Raw genomic sequence first — 25299 nt, forward strand, 5'->3', positions numbered from 1 at the left:
GATGGATCAAGAAATAAAAATTACTAAAGTTATAAAGGAAACTGAAGGAAGAACTAAAAATATTAAATGGGGAGGAGGAATGGACATTCCCTATCATTCATAATGGACAATCAACAGATACTACTTAAATGACAAATCAAGGAACAGCAGCAGTAAACCTAGACCCAGTGATGCAGGTAGTCCCAACCTGAAGGATAAAAAGTGGCATTACCTCTGAGAAGTGGGATTGGTGTGAGTGGCAGGGAGGCACACCTTTACTTTTCATTCTCTATCCATCTGAATTGCTCGAAATTTTATACAGTACATGCATTAAAATTAAAATTGTTTTTAATCCCCCCAAAATGTAGGGGCTGGTAGACTTAGAAGGGAATGATAGCTGAAGGTCTTATAGTGTAGAAAGATCCCAGGAGATTAGAAAAAGCAGGCATAAAAAGTCAAAAAAGGTGTGCAGTTAAAGGTCATTTAAAGTAAAAGCATAAACTTACTCAGCACTTCTAAATACAGCAGATTCAATAAAAGAGATTTATAGTTAGGACACAGTGATTTAGACAACACAAACGTTTAGTATTTTCTATTTAAGACGGCAGAGATTAAACTATTCCCATCCAGAATTATGTAACAAAGGACATCTGGCCTTTAAAGTATTTCAGATTCTGGAAACTTCAATGCTGGACCAAAAAATATTGTTACATGTATTTATGAATAACATTTGATTGTCCAAAACTTTAACATGTTTGTTTAAAAAGAATGACATCAGAATAAGTGATCCTTAAAGTCATTATGATAATTAATAGCATGACACCAAGGTTATAATACTTTAATAAAACTTTAGCATTTCTGGAACAACTTATTCAATTCATACAATATACATGATAAAGCAAACTAAAGGAAGACTAAGACAGTCTTCCTACAAAACATTTAAAGTACATTTCTTTTGACTGTTTCCTCAATATATATATACCTGTCACATATTTTTTTGGTATTCTTCTCAATTGTTATACAAAGCTTTAAAAAATGAGATTTTCATATAAAAATAGTTATCTGGCTTTTTAACAATTGTGTTTTCAAATTAAATAACAAGGTGTTCTGTTCATCAATGTATACTACACAGAAATAGTTAAATACTTTAATATTTAGAAAAACATCAAGAAGTCAATATTCTAATGGCTGCTACATCTTTAAGTTGGTGATTCAAATTTTATAATTTTAAAATTACATGTTCTGTGGGTATAAAAGTTTAAAAAATACATTCTAACTTAATAAAAAAGCCTTCTAAATTTACATTTTCAAACACTGCTGTGATTGCTATAGTGACTATATTGTAGATATACTTAGCCAAAATAAGTTAATTTTTCAAAATCAGTAACGTGGAGTGTGCTGGCAAGATTTCTTTAGAAACAAATGAGGGTAATTATAAAGTCAATGTTATCAATGTACTACTACAAATAAATATGCTTAAAGTATAATTACTTTGTTTTAAAAAGCAGAACATAAAAATGCATAGAATAGGTGAAGATTTTTTTTTAATGTAAATCACTAGTGCAGAAATCTGGGCTCTTAATCCCTTAAGAAGTTAAGCGATTTCAATTTAAAAGATGACTTCTCACTAGGGATATCATGACTTTCTGTGAATCAAAAAAAGAAAGTCTATTATTTCTATTTAGAAGCTTTTAGTGTTTTGGTTCAAGTGTTTCTATGGAACTCCTTTAACATAAATGTTCTTTCCCTGAAAAAGACATTTTAAGCTAATAATTTTGGCCTCATGACATATATACCTTAAAGATACATGTGATTCTGCAGCCAATGCCTCTCCCATTCTAATATCTAGCCATATATGCACTTATAAATAGACACATTTTCAGGATTATAAAAATATTTAATTTTTATAAGCTTAAATAATTACTGAGTGTTAATACAGAATACATTAATATTTGTATAATTTTACTTTTATTTATAAAAAGGTTTTTTATAGCAGCATTTGCATTGCAAATGAAATACGATCACATGATGTTGCAGTGTACATGGACTCACACTGCAAACCAGATGGAGCAGCTGCCACGTTCCTCTAAAAGAAACATCTGTTTCAGCTACAAAAGAGCAGTTCCTATAAAGTACAAAAACTAAGCAGGGCTAATAACTCATCTGAATCTTATAAGTGCATTTAAAAGTTATCTCCATAGAATTGGCCAAACTTGTTAAAATATCCACAAGTCCAAGTTATCTTTGCCCCAAGAAAAATTTTCTAATAAGTAAAAATTATATTAATGAAGAGTATTTTTAATTGAATCACATGAACTTACTAGAAATTAATGGAATTTTCAAGAGTAAAAAAATAAAAACATCACTGTGAGAGGTACAAGAAAGTGAGAAAGACTGATTTTAAATTTAAAACATTACAAAAAAGCAAATGAAAATTCTCAAACACTCATATTAAGCTTGTTTTTGTTGAGTTCACGCTCCAGATTTCCAATCAAAGTATCAATACTTTCTTGTAGGTCTTGAAGATTGACTTTTCGATCCACTGTAGACTCAATTGTCTGCACTGTCAAGTATGTCTGAAATGTGTACTCTTTGGACATGGGTACTGGCTGTTCAATCATTATATCTGGTCCATACGTTTTGTTACAGTTTTCTCCATTTTCTCTGTCTTCTGAAGGAACATCATCATAATCTCCATCATTTAAATTTTCTTTTGTATTCAAAAAGTAGTTTTCTCCACAGCTGCTCCAGTCTCCTGCATAACGATTGCTAACTGGACTGTCTAATCGGGTTTGCCTTGATCTAAGTATTCTTGATGAATCAGTACCACTCAAATTTAACATGCAAGGTCGTTCTTTCTTCCTCCTCAAATAATTTAGAGAAGACTTCTGCTCTGGAAATAAATTGTCTGTTGATTCTTTGACAGTTAAACGTTGCACTAGAAACAAACAATAAATTTGCTTAATCACAGCCATCCAACTGGCCTTAAAAAAACAGAGCAAAGATAAGCCATTTAATAATCAACTACAAACATGCATTAAAACAAAACATGCACACTATATTTTTTAAAAAGCATTCCATAATTACTTTTTTTCTATCACCAGACATAAGATTAGGGATAGAAGCTAGTAGAATGTTCGATGGTGCTAATTCATGCCATATCATAACATCCCCAAACAAATCAAATTTCCAATGTTGATTAACTTCCAGTGCAAGTTAATTATTATCTATCTATAATTCAAACAGTAGCTAAGCTGGTAGCTTCTTCTAAATTAAAAGCTACAGCAAAAAGCAGGCAAGGCATGTTGGTGTACAAACAAAACAAAACAAAAAGTTCCTTCTTCTGCAAACATCTAAATGAGGCAAAGACATCTAAAGTGCTCACTCTAACCTTTGTGCTTTTTTGCAATTCTATTAGCAGCAGTGTCATAATTTACTTTACTAAGCAGCCCGAATTTCACTTTGATAAAATGCAGATACTAGACTTGACCGCTTGTTACCTGAGTTTGATTATACAGCATTAGCTACTAACAGTCTTCATTTATTGCCTGAAAATAGTACAGATATTTTATTTTCCCATTCTGGTTAACAATCTCAAATAACATTCTTTATATATATTAAGATTCATTTTCTTCTAGGCTTATGCATTGTGCAGGCTACACAGATTACTATAGATAAACACATCATGACAAACCAATGCTTCACTGCTCACCCTTTTTGTGTATATTGGACAAAATGTTTAAGGTTCCTCTGTATAGAAAATGTTGAGGCGTAACTTTTAAAAACTGTCCATAATACCTTTCTCTGCTTGTTTATTCTCCATTAATAAATGCCTCTCCATTTACACTTTGTTTGACTAAGATACATATTATCAGTGTGAACATATTATCAGGAATAATATACCTACTTTTCACACTCCAACTTATAACGAGTGCTTGTTTCCTCTTGTAGAAAATAAAAGATAATTGAAAAGTAATACAAACATGTATATAGTTCTAGTATTCCAGACTTACAGTGATCTTAATATTTTTCAGGTTACATAATTTTTCACTTAGATTTTACTAAAATATTTGATAACTGTAGGTATGTTTTTAACATTTGCATTTGTCTATGTTTTTATGATATGGCCATTATATGTAACTGTAAATAGCTTAAATCTTTTGATCTAAAATTATCTGGAAAATAAAGGTCTGATATTTACTTTAAATTTATCTTTAATAACAGTATTAATACAGAATGCCCTATGCCATTATTTGATGCAATTGCAAAATGAACATCTAAATTTTTCCATTGTTTAATTATTCAAATTCCTTTTTTTCCTCTAGCTACTAATCTCCACTAAATCTTCTTGTCTTTCTCCCTCACTTTCTGTGCTATTCTTGTTCTTAGATCTTAAGTGTCATGACTGTTGTTTTCAATTCCAGTACTTTGCTAACCTTGAAGTCATCTGGTTTGTGATCCAACCAAAGTAAAACTTTTTTTTTTAAAAGATTTTATTTATTTCTTAATGAGAGACACACAGAGAGAGGCAGAGACACAGGTATAGGGAGATGTGGAACTCTATCCCAGGACCCCAGGGCAGATGCTCAGCCACTGAGCCACCCATGGGTCCCTATTTCTGTTTTTTCTTTACCTGGATTGAACATAGATCTGTAAACTATATACACTAAAGAATGCAGAACACTGAGGAATGATCATAGATTTAGCAACTGAAATATACTGAGGCAGTGAGAGCCATTTGATCTGAGTATGTGGGGCTTGATCCCCGAACCCTGGGATCATGACCTGAGCCAAAGGCAGACGGTCAACTGCTTAGCCACCCAGGTGCCCCATAAAACTTTTTAAAGTAAGCTCTATGCCTTGGCAACATGGCACTAGAACTCACAACCCCAAGATCCCAAGTTGTATGTTCTACCAACTGAGCCAGATGGGTGACCCAAAGTAAAACATTTTTGACTGTGGGTTGAGCTCATCTTGTGCCCCCTTCTCTGACATTCACCTGCAAAGCCCAGATTTATTTTGTTGCCAGTTAAAGTTGTTTAACTGAATCCCTACTCAAACATTATTTTTGTGGGATGCCTGGGTGGCTCAGCAGTTGAGCGTCTGCCTTTGGTTCAGGGCATGATCCTGGAGTCCCAGGAGCCTGCTTCTCCCTCTGCCTATGTCTCTGCCTCCCTCTCTTTCTCTCTGTCTCTCATGAATAAATAAATAAAATCTTTTAAAAAATTATTTTTGCATATTTCTTGGAAAATATTTAAGAAACCAATTACAATATTTTATATGTTAGACTAAAAATTCAATATCTGAAAAATCAACTTCACAGACTTTTTAAACTACTGATAGTGGAGTAGTTCCTATTAAAAATGCAGAGAAAATGATTAATTTTAACCCCTTAAAGGAAAACTTCTGGTTTTCCCAACACTATGACTGCCCATTGCAACAGAATAAAATTTAAAATGCAATCTATAAAGTTGCTGAAAATGTTTCAAAATGTAATGATAAGCACTAAGAAACTTAATTTTCTTATCTTGTTCTGATGGATTTATATTTTTAATCACCATTTTATTAGCCTTTTATGTATAGTATAATTGCTTTATTTAACAGAACATATTGAGTGCCTAGTTAATGCAGAGCACTGTCTTAGAACTTGGGTGTGTCAGTGTAAGCAAAATATAATCTCAGACCTCATAAAGCTTAGTCTAGTGAGAAAAATAGAACAAAAAGGAATAGGGGAAAAAATGATAGCTTTTCCCTAAAAAACCTGCCCCAAATTTACTCACAGAAAATGTGATACAGCAAATAGCTGGTCTAGGAGTTACACTCTCTCTAAATTTCAATGTTCTTAAAACAGCAAAACCATCTTTAGAAAGCAACAATTTTGTAAAAACCCAATACATTAAAAAAGATGAAAAGAAAACTATTTTGATCAAAAGGGAAGTGTGTTTACATCTGGTTCCCTCACCTGTTGCCAATCTGGCTCCAGAGCTACTTCCAAAGAAAATCAGGGCCTAGCAGAAGATAATCCTGAAATGCCATTGGCAGGATGATTTTTACCTTCCAGTGCCAATATGCTAGGATTCTAATTGATCACTTTGAAGATAGTAAGATTTTTCAAATGGAAAACTTAAAGCAAATTGTATTGCCCCAAATTAAAAAATAACAAAAAATTAAAGTAAAAAATGAAAGGGGCGGGGAGGGTAGAACCAACTCTTTTCACCTCTGGAGTAGGGGAAATTCCAAAAGAAAATATAATAATAATAAGTAAGATATGCACAGCAAGAGGAGCCAAAACCTTCTACTTAATGCATAGAGATGGGCATTCAGCAAGTTAACATCCGATGGCCTATTCTCTGTATCACAAGGGTTTTCTTTTTCCCAATCCTCACCAACGCTTGTTATTTCTTGTCTTTTTGATATTAGTCATTCTGATAGGTATGAAGGGAATATATCACTGTGATTTTGATTTGTATTTCTCTGATGCTGAGTGATGTTGAGCATCTTTTTATGTGTCCCTTGGCCATCTGGATGTCTTCTTTGGAAAAAGTCTATTCAGGCCCTCTGGGGCAGTCATTTTTAAATAACATAACCTCTGATACAGAATAAATGATAAAGAAATCAGGTACTGATAGTAAACTTTGATATCTCTAGGTAAGCAAGTTTTCATTTGTGATTAGAATACTAAGATGGCTCCTTTCCCAATTCCTAATGCTTATTAGAATTAAAGCAGTTGAAACACACATTTAAAACTTTAACTTGAGAGCTCCCTTATGTGAGATACCAAATGCAGAAATCAAACCAATTATCCAGAGAATCTTGATTCAGGATTTTAAAATAATTAATAATATATACCAATCCAGTTAAGATATAAATTAGAAATTATTTTTAAGCCTGTGTTTAAAAGAAAGCAAAAATTTTAACTTTACAAATTTAAAAACTGAAATATTTTATTCACTTCCTATAATTAATGTGATGTGTTTTAAAAGACTAAATCAAGCATTTTTGTATTTTGGTCTGTCCTCATATGTATCATTAAAAGAGTAACAAAGAGATAACTCTATGCAACACACTTTGCTCACTGCCCTTAGATGCTTTGTCTACAGAATCTTCACAACAACCTTAAGGTAGGCACTATTTATAGAGAAGCATACTGAGGCTTAGGGGAATTAATATGTGCCTGGGCCACAATCTGGATCGGAATTCAAGCCTGACTCCAAGGCCCAAGCACTTTTACCACTGTGTGATACACAAAGCTCCTAAGTACTTTCATGTTTGTTACTATGCAGGGTGGGGAAGAGGAGTGGGGGTTATTACAGGATAAGAAAATTTTGGAATTTAAATACAGCCTCCTATATAGAACATCCAGTTAAATACATATTCCTTTTAGTTCTGAAAATATATAAGAGAGGTATTAGGAAAATAACTGTCATCTTTTTGTTACTGACTAGAACAGGGGATAGATAAGTAAGATGGAAAAATAAAAGATGATTGTCAAATTAAGCCTGGATAATTTGAAGAACAACCATGAATAAAGATGTCAGGAAGTAGAAATATGAGAAAGGGAGACAGAACATAAAGACTCCTAACTCTGGGAAACGAACTAGGAGTGGTGGAAGGGGAGGAGGGCGGGGGGTGGGGGTGAATGGGTGACGGGCACTGAGGGGGGCACTTGACAGGATGAGCACTGGGTGTTATTTTGTATGTTGGCAAATTGAACACCAATAAAAAATAAATTTATTATTTAAAAAAAAAAGATGTCAGGAAGTAGAACTGACGGAAGAAAAAAAAAGAATTCTGCTTCATACCAGTTGAACTAAAAATGAGAAGGGTAAAGAAACTAATATTTACAGAGTTCCTATTATGTGACAAGAGGTGTGCTGAGTACCTTACAAACATAACTTTTTATTTAATTCTATAAACATATTATTAAATCCGTATGACAAAAGATGATACTGAAGCTCTAAGATGTTAAAGAGCTTCCCAAGATCAGGTTGCTAATAAGTAACACAACCATAATACAAATCCAGATCTGACCAAAATGTGTACATTGATCTATATGTCTAGAATATTACCAGCAAAAGCAAAAAATTTAAATGGAGAAATTTAAAGGTATCAATTCATAACTATTTGAAAAAGCAAAATCTAGAAAAGATTTTCTTCAATCACGTATGGGCATATTTAATGATTAGCTAATTCAAACACCCTATCATTGAAAGAGAAAAATATTTCCATTGAATCATTTACCTGGCCAGAGTTGAAGTAAGTAATGAAGAACTTCAATATGTTTTTTAAAATCCAAAGCACTTGCAAGTTCTTCTGAATCAGTAAAGACTCTGTTGTTATGGGTGGAAGTCTCTTGCCTCTGACTTAATAATACTGGTCCAAAGCACACAGCCAAATTCTGGCAAGTCATCTTATTCACTTCATGATAAGAAGCCACCAATTTCAGATGATCCAGCAACATCTTTAGGGTTGCCTAAATTAAATTAAATTGCATTTCACTTAATAGAGTTATACACAGGGGCAAATTCAAGGACATAATTCTAGCAGAAAATATAGATATGCATCCTGTCGCTTTTCAAAAGGTTGTTTCAAAGATTTGCTTGTAAATTGGATATTTGGAACTTTGAAACATAATTTCTTATCAAAACATCACAAAGGACCCTAGGTTCCAATGACATAATTTGATCCGTTAAAATGTATACTCTAAAAGGCTCAGAATGCATTCCAAGTTTCAACGGGAGTCCCTAAGAAAATATACATCAACATTTTCTTCTCTTTCCTCCTTTAAAATGACAATAGCAAAAGCTGTGATGGAAGAGGACTCAGGTAAGAGTGTTTATCTTTAAGCACAGATAAATCCTGTAGTCATAAATAGGGGACTACATCTTAAATCTAGGGAAGCTAACAATTTCAAACAGGGCCCAGTTCTATTATGATTCAGATTAGGAAAAAGGTCAATGCGCTTAACAAATAAATACTTTAACTAGACAAACCATGACTAGTATAGCTAGATGTAACAGTAAAATTTGTTGAAAAGGAATACTTTTTAATAGTTGAAGAAACTGATAAGGGGAGTTTGCTCAAGAAATGGAAAATTATTCAGGTTTAAGCAATTATGGAAAGAAATGATGTTTTGAAGTACTGGCTTAAGATAAATCATTTAACAAATAAAATGAGTATATAATTTCTTCTTCATAATTACATTAAAGAAATGAATGACAAATAAAACTGTAGTCATAAAAATTTTTTTAAAAGAAAAAAATCAAAATAACATATTTCCAGAGCCAAAAGTGACAACTGGATTCAGTGATCAGAAGAAGGTCATTAGTAACCCTGGCAAAAACAAGTCCAGAGAGATAGGGTAGGAAGCCAGATTACAATGTGTTGAGTAGTCAAGAGTGGTGAAGAAGTAAGGTACAACCGAAATAAACATTCTTTCAATATTCAGCTGTGAAAGAATGGAATGAAGAGAGAATGAAAACCAGAGGAGACTATAATTGATATTTTGAAATCAAAACAAATCAAATATATGAATCATAAAAATAATGTAAATAATAAATAGCCGTTCCTCTTCTCCATTCACTATACATTTCGTAACACAAGTGGGACTCTACATACATTGACATCTTAAGTCTAGTTTCAGCATATTGTGCTATGAACAACACACATACATACACATGTAATCACCTCTGGTTAAGTATCTTAGGTTTAATCTCAATAGCAAATGAAGGAATATAACTTAAAATAAGAAAATATTTTTTGTCTACTAAGATGAGCCAAAAAATGTAATTGTTGTGTCCCTCTTGAAAAGTAATATGTAAATGTATTAAGAGCCTTTAAATGTTTACATCATTTTTTTTAATTTTTTTAATTTATTTATGATAGTCACACAGAGAGAGAGAGAGAGAGAGAGAGGCAGAGACACAGGCAGAGGGAGAAGCAGGCTCCATGCACCGGAAGCCCAACTTGGGATTCAATCCCGGGTCTCCAGGACCGCGCCCTGGGCCAAAGGCAGGCGCCAAACCACTGCGCCACCCAGGGATCCCTGTTTACATCATTTAAATGAACAATTCCACTCTGAGATTCTATTCTAAATACATAATTCTAGTTGAAAAGAAATCTCCGCATATAAATATATACAAATAGGCTCAAAACCTAAATATTATGCAAAAGAGAATAGTGACAAATTATGTGAAGTCCACTCAATGTAATATTATGAAGCCTTTTTAGAAAGGACGTTAATAGTATGAGCTTTAGGGCCTGAAAGGCCAAAATTCAGATGACAGTCTACAACACTCATAAAAGCTATATAACTTAGACAAGTGTTTAAGTTCCTGGACACTCATTACTTCACTTATAAGTAAAATGACACAATTTTACCTTATATCAAGGAAGGAGTATTTCTATCCCTTCACCCCACCCTTCTACTGCTCACACCTCTCTGTAGCTATTCCCTTCTTCCCACCCAAAGGAGTATTTATTAATTGTTAATCTAATTGGAGTGAGCACAGGATGTTCAGAAGACTACAGTATACAGGTGAATCAAGTTTTGGGGCTTAACATTGCCCTACACTTGGGAGCCTAGGTGGCTCAGTTGGTTAAGTGTCTGCCTTCAGCTCACGTCATGATCCCAGACTCCTGGGATCAAGCTCCCCATCAGGCTCCTTGCTCAGTGGGGAGTCTGCTCTCTCTCCCTCTGTCCCTCCCCCCTACCTGTGCTCTCTCCCCGCTCTCTCTTTCTCTCAAATAAATATAATCTTAAAAAAAAAAATTCTATTCACTCACTCTTGCCCTTTTACTCTTACGTGGTAAGAAATATAGATAGAGTCAGCCTCATCTGGACAAGTCCAGCCATCTCTCTCTTATTTTCCTTTTTTTTTTTTTTTTAAAGATTTTATTTATTTATTCATGACAGACACAGAGAGAAGCAGAGACACAGGCAGAGGGAGAAGCAGGCTCCATGCAGGGAGCCCAATGTGGGACTCGATCCCGGGTCTCCAGGACCATGCCCTGGGCTGAAGGCAGGCGCTAAACCGCTGAGCCACCCAGGCGTCCCATTATTTTCCCTTTTGTTCTAGGGAACAACAACTAAAGTTAGGCTAAGACTGGTTTTGCAGACCCAGCTACCCTTCTATCTACTCTGCAGGCATGTCTGAAGATACTGATCTCAAGATTTAGATTGTGTGGAGGCGGCAAATGTGAAGAGGCAAGAAGGATAGAAATGGTGGTGGTGAGGGCTGCTTAAGTCTTGAGGCTAAGCCATGTACACTAAAACAGTTACCATAAATTTTTTTTAATTCTAAAAGGAAATAAATTAATATGCTAATTATTGTTGCCTTTGGATACTGATAATTGCAATTTTCCATTCTTTGCTATATCTTCCCAATTTTTCTATAATAAACATATATTACTTTAATAATAAGGTAACCGTACTCCTTAAAAACATATAGGAAGTACCTGTGCCTGACTAAAATTATATAGAGAAAAAATTATCTAGATTTACTCTAAGAAGCAGTTTTTAGAGTTATGTTGTTTAAGGAGCTTTTAATAAAGGCAGAACTTAAACTCATAGTGCCACAAATGTGAAATACCTGAAAAATTATTTGTAACTTTGCTGCTAAGTATATATTCGTTAGCAGACTTTTAGGGAAAAAGGTATACTACATATGCTTACCTTCTCAACATCAGGCAGACAATCAAGCAGGTCAACAGTGTACTTAGAGTCACCTGGGTCATTCTCACATCTGCTTGATGACATTTTCAAAGGATTTTTTGTCATTGCGTCTAATACAGCCTCATAAAGCTGCTTTGTTATCAGAGGAGAAGGAAGTTCTCTTAGATAGTCCTTAAGAACACCTTTAGAAAACAGAGATAGCAATTGGTCTTCAGAATAAAATAAAAAACTGTGAAAAAAATTTAAATTAAGTATTGTTCTTGCCAACCTTTAATATGCTGAAAATAATAAAATAACAAAAACCTATTATAACAAACACCAGTATTTTGTGATCTTATAAACTGCCTTGGTAATGGACTTCTTGTTTTGAAAGCATGCTAAAAATGCACATACATAATTTCCAATCATCATACATATTAGATTTGTTACTCATAAAGTAAGCAATTCATGGTACATATACTCTGTTGATTCTGGTCCTCTATAAATATATGTGAAACAGAAGTTGAGAAAACAAGGCATACTAATATTAATTATAAATTATTTCAATTATATGAATTTTGAGTTTCTAGAGTTTTGATAGTTAAAGAATACCAATAGTCCATGTAGAGCATGGTGACTATAATTAATAATACTGTATTGTGTATTTGGAAGCTGCTAAGAGAATAGATCTTGTTTTGTTTTATTTACTGACGAGAAAGAGAGTATTCTTCCTTATATTGCTTTGTAGATTTTGGTGTTATATCCAAAGAGAATGCTGGATCAAAACATCTGTTTGAATAAACTGGAATCACATCTTGCTACATAAGATTTTTTAAAGTGGGGTTTTAGGAAAGCCTGGGTGGCTCAGCGGTTGAGCATCTGCGTTTGGCTCAGAGCGTGATCCTGGACTCCTAGGATCGAGTCCTGAATGGGGCTTCCTGCATGGAGCCTGCTTCTCCCTCTGCCTGTGTCTCTGCCTCTCTCTCTCTCTCTCTCTCTCTCTCTCTCTCTCTCTCTCTCTCCGTGTCTCATGAATAAATAAATAAAATCTTTAAAAAAAAATAAAAGTGGGGTTTTATAGCCACATCACAGATATTCCAAAGTATGGATATTCCAGAACTGCATCTGGTCAGGTACTACAGATGGAATACTTGGGTTGTTTCTAATCTTTTGTTATTCCAAAACATGCTACAATGAATAGCCTTGCACATCATTACTTGTATGTATTCAGGTATGTCTATGGGATAAACTCCCAAAACAGGATCACTAAATCAAAAATGCATTTTTGATTTTGAGGTAAAGGAGGAATAAGGATGTTTCCTAGGTTTGGAGCTTGAACATCTAGGTGGATGGCAGTGCCATACTTTAAACAGTGGGGGAAAAGGACAGAAAGGAGTTTCATTTTGAAAATATTCAGCCTAAAGTATCTATGGGACATTCAAGGTTGCTGGATATAAACTCTAGGCTCAGGAAAGAGATGGCTGGAGATCCTGAGAATGATTAACTTAAAGATGATAACGGAGCTTGGGAATGGCTGAGATAATCAGGGAGGCACAGAATATGTGAGAAGGCCCTGAAGAACACCAGCTTTTAAGGGGTCATTAGGAAGAGGATTTTTCCAAAGGGAACTAAGGAAGTATGGATGGTAAGAAGAGGCAGAGATAGGGTAAGGGGAGACTGGCAAGTACGCTGCCAAGGAAGTCAAGAAAAAACTGTTTCAACAAAGAGTCTATGGTATCAGCTGATAACCAGTAATAGGTTAGATAAAACCCATGTTAAATACTGTGGGGAACAGTGTTTTGCCAACTTGGCTGCACGCTGAAATAACCTGAAGAACTTTAAAAAAAAAAAATTCCAGAGCCCCATGCCAGCCCTACTAAATCATAATCTCCAGGAGTTAGGGCTCACGTCCCTGTAATTTTAACAAATTCCTGCTGTGATTCTAAGGCAGGAGTTTTTGTAACTAGGTAGAAGAAACATGAGATTATTTAAAATAAGGACCAAAAAGTGTCCACCAGAGAAATAAGTCAGCAGCCTTGGTAGGCCCAGCTTCAAGGGAATAAAGAACATAGAAGTCAGGTTGGGTAGTAAATAGATGTTAAAAAATAGAGAAAAAGAAAGAAAGATATGCAATCTACTCCAGAAATCTGGCTTTGAGAGAAGGTGATAACCATAGATGAGTGGGAAGGGGGGAAGCAGGATCAAAGTAGGGATTTTTTTTTAATATGAAAAAGAACTGAACATTTAAATGCTAATATAAAGACATTAAAATGGTTTTCAAGATCCAAGAAGGAAGAATATAATCAGGTGAGCAAAATCCCTGAAGAAGAAGAATGAAGAGACTCATAAGAACGCATGAAGGAATTAAAATTAGTTCAAAATGTGAGGAAGATGATTTCTATACTGTTACAGAAAAGGCAGTGGAAAAGTGGAAAGGATGTATACCAAAGAAGGCATGCTGGCAGGCTGGGTTACAAGTAGAAGAGGTTCCTATCTGATGGCTTCTATTTGTTCCATGAATTTGGGAGACAGGGTCATCTGCTAAGAGTGACGTGAGAAGTGAGAAGATATTAAACAGACACTCTGAAGAGTGAGAAAAGGGGGGCTGGAGAGATAAGAACACATATTTATTAGCAGACATCACCGAAAGCCTAGTTAATTTTGAAGTCCATGGATTTATACTGGTACCAACATACACCTTTGTATGACTTTTTCTAGTAGCAATCAGTAAGTCAGATACAGGCTAGAAAAACAGACCAGTTGTTCCAGCCAACATGCAGCATCGTGGACCAGATTTAACTTCCTGCCTGAGACAACTGGGAACACTAGATAAAATATATGGAAAAAAAAAAAACTACGTTCAACACATTGGACATCAGGCATAGAAGGATATGATCCCTAAGGGATGGGAAACTAATGAGATATGCCCAAAATTGCCTCAGCTTACTGCCTGGAAAGCCTTTCCAGGTCACAGTGAGAAGGTACAAACACAATAACTAGCAGGTCTAGCTAATTTGAGGAGAGGAAACTAGAAGTCTAAGGAGATCAAAGCAGCTAGAGCTTGAAGAACAAAGTATTAGAGAGTAGACAGCTGCCCAGAAAAAATGCTAGAGATTTCCAAGACTCCCCGAGTCTCTGAGTACTGATTAGCACGTGCAGGTGAGGAAACTAACCGCCCACAAAGATTAGAGGAAACAACTTCAGAAGCTTACACTGGCAGGCAATAGCTCCTGTTCTGAGCAACCAAAGTGAAAAACTTCATAACTCATGGGATTTGGGTACAGTACTGTTATGGGTTGATTATGTCTCCCCCACACAAAAAAACCCTATATTTAAGTCTTAGTCCACAGTATCTCAAAATGTGATCTTGTTTGGATCTTTATAGAGATAATCACATTAAAATGGGGTCATTAGGGCAGGTCCTAATACAATATGACTGGTGTTCTTATAAAACGGAATTTGGACACAGAGACAGACATACGTAGAGGGAAGAGGACATGAAGAAGCATGAAGAGAACACCTTGTGAAGACAGAGGATTAGAGTGATGCATCTATAAAACAAGGAGTGCCAAAGATTGCCAGCAAATCACCAAAAGCTATGATGAAGCAAGGAAGACTTTCTCTACAGCCTTCAGAGGGAGCAAGGCCCTATTGACATCTTAATTTTGGACTTCCAGCCTCCAGAACCATGAGGCAATAAATTCCTATTATTTTAACCAGCTACCTTATGGCACTTGGTTACAGCAGCCACAGGAAACTAATATGAGTACACAGAAGGGTTTTGTTTTAGTAGTGAATCAAAGAAATAGAAAAAGAGAAGCCTTATTAAAAGCTGCTCTCATTCTACTTATAAGCACAATCAAAAAAGAATCAAACTGTTCCCAAGTAACTTACCTAGTATACCAGAACAAAGCCTAGAAGCATCTAAAAGGATAAAATATATATATATCTAGCAACCAAGAAGATAAAATTCACAATCTGACATCCAACAAAAAGTTACCATGTATATAAAGAAGTAGGCAAATATGAACTATAACAAGGAGAAAACCAATTGCGAAGCAACTCAGAAATGACACAGATGATAGAATTAGTAGACATGGACATCAAAACAGTTATTAAATGGTATCTCATGCATTCAAGAAGCTAGAAGAAAGACTCTACATGTTAAGTAGAGACACAGAAGGTATAAAAAAAAGATCAAATTTCTAATAGTGAAAACTAAAATATCAGTGGTTTAAAATACAATGGATTGGGATCCCTGGGTGGCGCAGCGGTTTGGCGCCTGCCTTTGGCCCAGGGCGTGATCCTGGAGACCCAGGATCGAATCCCACATCAGGCTCCCGGTGCATGGAGCCTGCTTCTCCCTCTGCCTGTGTCTCTGCCTCTCTCTCTCTCTCTCTGTGACTATCATAAATAAATAAAAAAATAAAATAAATAAAATAAAATAAAATACAATGGATGGAATTAATTTTAGCAGAGAAGATTAATGACTTGAAGACCTAGCAATAGAAATAATCTAAAATTAAAGAGATTTTTTTTAAAAGACTGGAAAAAAAATGAGTAGAATATCGGTGAGCTGTAAAACAAACACGAGTGACCTAATATATGTGTAATTGAAGTCTTTAAAGCAAAGGGGGAGGTAGAGGATGGATGAGTCAACACCACAATCATAGTTGAAGATTTCAACACGCCTCTCTTAACAAGAAGAAAAAAAACACATAAAGACACGGAGGATTGGAACATTATTAATCAACTTGACTACATTGGTAATTATAGCATATTACATTCCAAAACACCAGAACGCATATTCTTCTCAAGGGTTCAAAAGAAAACATTTACCACAGAAGTGTATATCTTTGACCTTAAAATAAGTTTAAGAACAAAAAGATTCAAATCACATTAAGTATGTGCTATGATTATAATGGAATTAAATGAGAAATTAAGAATTTTAAAAATCTGGAAAACTCCCTAAATATTTTGACACAAACTAACATACTTCTAAATAACCCATGAATCAAAGAAAAGAAAAAGGGAAATCAGAGAGTGCTTGAACTAACTGAAAATGAAAACGCAACACATCAAAATTTGTGAGATGAGGTTAAAACAGAATTTAGAGGGAAATCTGTAGCATTAAGGGTCTATGTTAGAAGATTGATTTCTACTGAGAACGTCCCAAATCAATGGCTTCAGTTTCTATCTTAAGTAGGGGGGGGGGAAGGACCAAATTATACTCAAAGTGAATAGAAGAAAGGAAAATATAAAGATCAGAGTAAGGACACCTGGGTGGCTCAGTGGTTGTTAAGCTTCTGCCTTGGGCTCAGGGCATGATCCTGCGGGGAGTCTGCTTCTCCCTTTGCCTGTGTCTCTGCCTCTCTCATGAATAAATGAATAAAATCTTTTAAAAAATAATAAATAAAGATCAGAGTAGAAAGGCCAACATTATCCTGATCCCATAACCAGACAAAGACATCACAAAACTACAGACCAGTATCATTTAGGAATACAGACACAAGATATCTCAACAAAATGCTAGCACACTAAGTCCAGCAATATATTTTTAAAAAGAAGGAAGAAGAGGAAGAGAGGAAGAAGGAGGAGGAAAAGGAGAGAAGGAGGAGGAGAAAAAGGAGGAATATACATCATGACTAAGTGAGATTAATCTCAGGAATGCAAGGGTTGGCTTAACATCTGAAAACCAATTATTGTAATATATCAATAAAATAAAGGACATAAACCACATGATCATTTCAATAGACTCATAAAAGTCACTGAATGAAATCCAACACACTTTCATGATAAAAGCATCCAATAAACTTGGAAGAGGAGGGAATTTCCTCAACTTGCTAAAGGGGATCTATGAAAAATTCAGTTGACATCATAAAAAATGGCAAAAACTGAATGCTTTCCTCCTAACAAGATAAGGATGTTCACTCTTGCTACTGCTGTTCAAAATATATTGCAATTTCTAGCCAGGGCAACTAGACAAGAAAAAGAAATAAGAAGAATCCATCTTGGAAAGAGAGAAGTAAAATTATCTCTATTTGTAGACAACCTAATCTCATATATAGAAAATCCTAAGGAATCTACTAAAAAACTAATAGAACTAATAAATGAGTTTAGCAAAGCACAATATAAATATGTAAAAATCAACTGTATTTCTATACAATTCAATGGAAAAAGAACAGTCTTAACAAATAGATTCTGGATGGGTCATTTGCATATTAAAATTACTTAGGACGGGGCAGCCTGGGTGGCTCAGCGGTTTAGCGCCACCTTCCGCCCAGGGCCTGATCCTGGAGACCGGGGATCGAGTCCCACGTCAGGCTCCCTGCATGGAGCCTGCTTCTCCCTCTGCCTGTGTCCGTGCTTCTCTCTCTCTGTCTCTCATGAATAAATAAATAAATAAAATCTTTAAAAAAAAATCACTTAGGACAAAGGCAGGACTTCAGTTAGAAACATAATCACTGGTGAGATCTCAAAGTGTTCAGTGAATAAATGGTAATGCCCAAGAGTTCTGCAGACGATGTTAAATACGGAAGATAGAGGTGGTGGTGTCATAAGCCTCAAGAGAGCTTTATTCCTCAGATGAACTACTCAACAGTGAAAAAAAAAAAAAAGATAACAATCTGGAAATAGCATTTGTAAACCAAGATAATAATGACCAAATTTCTTCCTTAACATATATGAAGAAATATGATATATAAAGATTGATAGATCAATACATGTTAGATGTACACTGATGAAAAAGTATTTTGTACACAGCAGACATGGTACTTGTTTATTCCCATTCCTTAATTTATATGTGATTTTTTTTTCACTACCATCATTAGTTTTGCAGTCTGTCTACAATGAATAGCAATATTTGGTGTAAAGAGCACAACTGAGTTACAGTTAATGAAAATGCAATTTCCTGTAGTTGCCAAATACACTACTAACCCTCTAGGGCATGATTTAAAAAAAAAAATTCCATATGTGTCCTTGACAAAGCAAGACTTGTTAGTCCTAACAAAATTTAATGCCCTAGTAGTTTGAGACTCACCCTATAAAGCAATTAAATTAAAACCTAAAAGATCTCCAGAAAAGATAACTTTATAGCTTAGTTAAATACATATTTCAAATACCATTATCCTTTACATAATTAACATACTAAAAACAACCATTAATATAAATGGAATTTTAAATTAATCCAAGTTCAAGATTACTTACTTCACTATTAATTTGAGGGCAAATAAGGGAGAATTATTACTAACAAATACTAAGCACTTAAAGAATGCTCAATATACATTATGTTCAATGAAGTAAAAGTTATAGCTCCTTTTTTTATATGTAGACAAAGAGTTAATTGGAAAAATAATTTAATTGGAAAAATAATCAAAAGATTTCATAAAATGATACAGAGAAGAGTTATTTATGCTAGGTTGTGACATATACTATGTAACTACCCATCAATCTAGAAATTAGCTATATGACCTTATCCCAAAAACTTAGTGACAGACTTCTTAACATCTTTCAAATATTCTGGGGACATAAAAACTTTAAGATACTAAGTTTGTGGTGACAATCTCTCCTGCCATAGGAACTAGTAAAAGGAGACACCGGAACAACTTACATGAAGAAATTTATTTAGCCCAACACAGTGAAACTTTTATCATGTACCTGAAGAAAATGCAGGCAAATATATGTAAATAAAGAACTGGATCTGGCTATATCTCTTAAGTTGCTCTGTAGTAGATACTATGAAACCATATGCCTTTCACTTTCATTCAGGCACAAGGACTAACTCCACAGGAAAATTCTACTCATTTCCATGATAGAATAATAGGTATCATTACACATATACACATACACACACACACACACACAGAGCACTCTAATAACTAAAACTACTTCTACCTTTCAAAGACTGGTTTGTAGTACCTGTATTTTATTAATTCTCAATTTGCAAAATCAATGTTCTCTCTACCTAGAACTCTGGCCCCAGATCTTCCAGTGGTTAACTCTGTTTCATACAGATCTTAGCTCAAAAGGCACTTCTCAGATGAACTTTCTTTTCTGAACCCCTACCCATGGAATTCACCAAGCTACTACCTCCAATCAGTATCATTCCCACTGTCCTACTTATCACTCATAAGTTACTATATCTTACTATTCATTAGCTTGATTACTGATTCTCTTCCCCCACTAGAATACACATATAAGGACTGAGATACTGTTCATCTCGTTTATTTGTCCCTGGTGCCTAAAAGAATTCCTGGCATATAGTAAATGTTCAATAAATATTTAGTAAATAAACCAATTAATTTCAGATAGGGAAGGATAAGTGATTAAGTGGATTCTAGTTATTCCTATGCGTAGACTCCTCTTCTCCTTTGGGTTTCTTACTTTGATTTCTATAGCCACCATCATACCAGTACCTCAGGAATATACAGTATTAGGTTTAAAACTCTGGTTCTGATTTGGAGAACAAAACAAAACAAATAATCTCTCAGTATTTACCCTTTAGGACTACAACACAAATGAACAATTTTTTAAAGTCTTTTTATTAAATACACAAGAATAATTTTTTAAAAGTCACTATAGAATTACACATATTCACCTCAAAGAATTTATAGATCACCATCTCCTTATATTTTTTTTAGCCCTCCTAGCTACCGATATGTCTTTAATGTGTAGAAGTGCTATTATAAAACCTAGTACATGGGAGATACCTGGGTGGTTCAGCAACTGAGTGTCTGCCTTTGTCTCAGGGGGTGATCCTGGTGTCCTGGGATCGAGTCCTACATTGGAGCCTGCTTCTCCCTCTGCCTATGTCTCTGCCTCTCTCTCTCTGTGGCACTCATGAATAAATAAAATCTTAAAAAAAAAAAAAACCCTAGTACATGGAAACTCATCCAACTAACCTGGAAGGAAGGGAAGGAGGAAGGAGAAAGAGAGAGGGATGCCTGGGTGGCTCAGTGGTTAAGCGTCTGCCTTTGGCTCAGGACGTGATCCCAGAGTCCCGGGATCAAGTCCTGCATTGGGCTCTCTGCATGGAGCCTGCTTCTCCTCTCTCTTCCTATGTCTCTGCCTCTGTGTGTCTCTCATGAATAAATAAATAAAATCTTAAAAAGAGAGAGAGAGAAATGAAAATGATCATGTTCTAACTCTGCTGTTTCCAAATGACACTCATTGCCAGGTCTGGGTTCCAGTGTGAGAGAGCATTCCAGCCATCTCCCACTACTCCCCTGCCTGGTGCTTTCCTCTTTAACAAGTACTACAAGTCATGTAGTTTTCCATCTCCAAGTTTCTGCTAATAAATTGCTCTCCTCCAACCCCTGTGGCTAAATCAGTTCACCTTCTTAAAGTTAGCTGAGTCACCTTTCCCAGCAAGTTTTCCCTAATTTTCCCACAATAAGTTAAGTGTTCCTGCTCATATATTATAATCAGTTATCTTTCCCCTTAGACTAGTATTCTTGAGAGGGGACATTATCTCTTACACATTGTTGTATTCCAAATGCCTTAGCAAAGTGTCTGACATATAGTAAGCATTCAGTATATGATAGATAGATGGATACCATTTTTCTACTAGCAACTGCAGGACTATGAAGATTAATATACTAAATAACCTCACTCTTCAAGTGAGACACTGTCCCCCGAGAAAGTGCCTCCGTCCTCTATCAGTACCCATGATCGCAAAAATTTAACTCAGCAGAACCCGAATACTGAAAATAGTACAGGGCTGTGAGAGTCATTCTTTCCCAGGTGAAACTTCTATGGATAATAAAGATACATTAGAGTAGATATATTCGAACGTAGAATCACTGACATTTCTGCAAGTTAATGTTATAAATTAATTTTTTAAATCCATTCATCTACCCCACTCTACCTCACTTACTCTTTCTGAACTTCCTGCTTATTTTGGTCACACTCTATAGATGTTATTCAGATCAAATGGCTCTCACTGCCTCAGTTTATTTCAATTGCTAAATCTATGACCATTCCTCAATGTTCTTCATTCTTTAGTGTTTTTATAGTTTACAGGTCTATGTTCAATCCAGGTTAAAAAAAAAATAAAAACAGAAATAGGGACCCATGGGTGGCTCAGTGGCTGAGCATCTGCCTTTGGCTCAGGTTGTGATCCTGGGGTCCTGGGATAGAGTTCCACATCAAGCTCCCCTCTTGGAGCCTGATTCTCCCTCTGCCTATGTCTCTGCCTCTGTGTGTGTGTGTCTTTCATGAAGAAATATAAAATCAAGAAAAGAATGAAAGAACAACAAAGACAAGAGCAAATAATTTGAAAGTTAATGTGCCAGAGACTAGAGAACATATAATACATATGGTAGGGAAAATGTATATTTAATATGCATAAATGAAGAAAATTATTAATGTTTTAAAGATAATTTGGTGTTTATTTCTGATCAAGTTTTCTTTTCAGGGAAAATAAAAGAATGAATAATTTAAAAAGAATTAAAATCAGAAAAGTCATGGTCAAATAAACATTTTGAACTTAGATCTCGGTGGTATAATACTGCAATATGAAGTCAATTATACATAGGGCAAACACATTCAAATTGAATTTTTCTCTGCAGGAGAAAAATTTTCTAAGCACTAAATGATATTTTTACTTTTCTAAATTATTGTTCCTTTAATAAATAAGCCCCATAAACAATCATGAATAGATTTCGTACCTTAAATTTTGCACTTCATTGAAAAATCTGGTTTGTCTGGAGCAACTACAAAGAACACATTAAACTGTGGGTAAACTCTATCACTCACTTTATTAATAGCTCATTTTTAAAAAACTACTGAACTGTAAATTATATTTCTAAGTTTACTTAGAAATGTGAGCTCATAGGGAATAAACACATGAGGCAACATCATTACTGGCCAATTCCCCAAATCAATATCCTTTCTTTTGAGACACAATGAGACCTTGTGTTTAACTTATTGTAATTCCAGTGATATTTCTCAGATAATTTTGAATCATTTCATTGGCTCTTTATCAAGAAAGAAAATATCTCTAGGTTCTCTTTAAAAACAACTTTCCGGGATCCCTGGGTGGCGCAGCGGTTTAGCGCCTGCCTTTGGCCCAGGGCGCGATCCTGGAGACCCGGGATCGAATCCCACGTCGGGCTCCCGGTGCATGGAGCCTGCTTCTCCCTCTGCCTGTGTCTCTGCCTCTCTCTCTCTCACTGTGTGCCTATCATAAATAAATAAAAATTAAAAAAAAAAAAAATTAAAAAAAAAAAATAAATAAAAACAACTTTCCTGGGGCCCCTGGGTGGCATAGTCAGTTAAACGTCCAACTCTTGGTTTTGGCTCGCATAGTGATCTTAGGATCCTGGGATCAAACCCTGTGTTGGGCTCCACACCTGGTGTGGAATCTGCTTTGGATTCTTTCCCCACTCTCCTGCTGCCCCTCCCTTCCACACTGTCTCTCTAAAATAAATAAATCTTTTAACCCAAAACCAAAAAATGGAAGAGCTTTCCAGAAACGGAAGAGTACAAAGCTTTCCAGAAATGGAAGAGTACAAAGAATAGAGCCAAAAAATACCCAGTTCATAAATTATGAACACTCTCAATTTTAGAGAAGAATGCTATAAATCTAATATTCATTGGCCTATTAGTCATATCACCTGCACATGCTACAAACTTTTAAGGATCTGTTTTATAGCAAATAATCAAACTAAACCACATGATTCATCTTTTTAATTTGTATATATTTGACACGATTTATTTCTAAGATAATGCTTTACCAAGACAAAATCTCATTACATTTGGTTATAGAGTGTAATTTCCTGGGAATTGCTATTTATAAAATCTCCCTTTAATGAATTCATAAAATGGGTTCTTTGCTGATTATAATTACATATTATTAAAGGGAAAATTCTACTTTTTTTGTAGACATGATCCATTTTGTGTGTGTAGAATAAACTTTCTTCCTTTAAAAAAAATAAAAGCATCCATTATTTCTGATTTGCTAAAATTTATAAGAAAGAAAAAATGCCTTGGTTTTGCTGTCTCTTTTAAAATAGTATCAAAGTTTTAATTATCTAAGAGTATATATTAAGTACTATGAAAATACAGTCATTCAGAGTTCAGAGATTGAGAATCTCAACTGTTATAAAAAGCCCTAATCCGGGCAGCCCCGGTAGTGCAGCGGTTTAGTGCCGTCTGTAGCCCAGGGTGTGATCCTGGAGACCCAGGATCAAGTCCCACGTCGGGCTCCCTGCATGGAGCCTGCTTCTCCCTCTGCCTGTGTCTCTGCCTCTCTCTCTCTCTGTATCTCTCATGAATTAAAAAAAAAAAAAAAAAAAAAAGCGCCAATCCTAAAAGTAAGTTTTAAAGAATTCCAACCAACAAAATCTGTTTAATATGGGAAAGTTGAACTTTCTTCAAATTCTCTCCTCACCAAGTAATTGCACATGAAATAAGAAATCAAAGTAGAAAGATAAACAAACAATATTACAGCATGAAAAAAATGGTAGTTAACAGTAGAGAGAACTATCAAAATAACACAGAAGAGCTGCAGATACATACCAAAGCATCTATAGGTGAATGGATATGATATCCAAGATACACTTCAAAATAATCCATGTCTAGGTGAGAATCAAATGAGGGGTATTAAAGAAAACAGGTTTGGTCATGTGTTGATTATGGAAGCCAGGTGATGGAAAAAGAGAGTTTATCATAATATTCTCTCTACTTTTGTATATGCTTCAAAACTTTGCTAATAAAAACAACAACAAAAACAAACATGGAATTATAAGCCAATAGTCCCTGAAGATATCTATTGGTTATGAATAATCCTATAATGGCCAAATTCAAAGGCCTTATTTCTGTTCACATCTTATATGATCTCTCCATCAAATGACTGCCTCATACCTTGCCTTAAACTCCGTTGTCTTTTGAATATCAAACTTTCTAACATTCCTCTCAGTCTCTTTAGCTGAATCTTCTTTCTTTGCATGCCTCCGAAGTTTGTAGATCCTCAAAGTCCTTGTCTTTTCAAACTTTATGGACAATCACAAAGCATTAATTACAACTATAGGTCAATGACCCTCACGTTCCCATTTTCTTCCCCCATGTCTCTGGAGTACTGGAAGTATATGTTCAATGTTATACATTGGATTATATTCACCATTTGGTAAATTTTACTAAACCCTCTCCTTAGCTATACTTTCTATTTTGCCTGACATATTCACATAGATCTCCTACTAGTACCTCAAATTCAATATATATTTGAAAAGAAACCCAATTCATAATCTTTTTTTATATTTCTCCACCAAAAGCATTAGCTCTCCTCTCAGCTTTTTCTGCAAATGGTATCCAATCAACCAGGTGTCCAAGTCATGCTTATCTGCCCCTCTCTTTCTTCATATCCTTTCAATTCTATTCCTTCCTGTTGTTACTGCTTTGAGACTCCTTCAGCATTCCTTATCTCTTTGCTGGGACCACTGCCAAGGCCTCCTAACTGGTTTTCTGTCTTCTGGCTTCTTCTAATTCCAATCCATCACATAGAGTTGCCAGATTAGAAGATTATCTCTGAAGATTTCACTCCCATGCTCAAAAATCTTTGATGGGGGCACGCCTTGGTGGCTCAGCTGTTAAGCGTCTGCCTTCGGCTCAGGGCATAATCCTGGAGTCCTGGGATTGAGTCCTGCATTGGGCTCCCTGCAGGGAGCCTG

At 35.2% G+C, this 25299-nt stretch overlaps 1 protein-coding gene across 1 annotated transcript in view; it reads right to left on the bottom strand.

Annotated features, from left to right (window-relative positions):
• Window positions 1–801: 801 nt before the first annotated feature.
• SYDE2 (synapse defective Rho GTPase homolog 2) overlaps window positions 802–25299 on the bottom strand; it is a 47632-nt gene continuing 23134 nt past the window's right edge. The window contains 3 exon segments of the mRNA XM_055340944.1: window positions 802–2917; window positions 8221–8452; window positions 11654–11835. Of these exon segments, the coding sequence (XP_055196919.1) occupies window positions 2418–2917; window positions 8221–8452; window positions 11654–11835 (914 nt within the window). The 3' untranslated portion in view covers window positions 802–2417.

The sequence above is a fragment of the Nyctereutes procyonoides genome, unplaced genomic scaffold (genome assembly GCF_905146905.1).
Source record: "Nyctereutes procyonoides isolate TBG_1078 unplaced genomic scaffold, NYPRO_anot_genome, whole genome shotgun sequence".
NCBI lineage: Eukaryota > Metazoa > Chordata > Mammalia > Carnivora > Canidae > Nyctereutes > Nyctereutes procyonoides.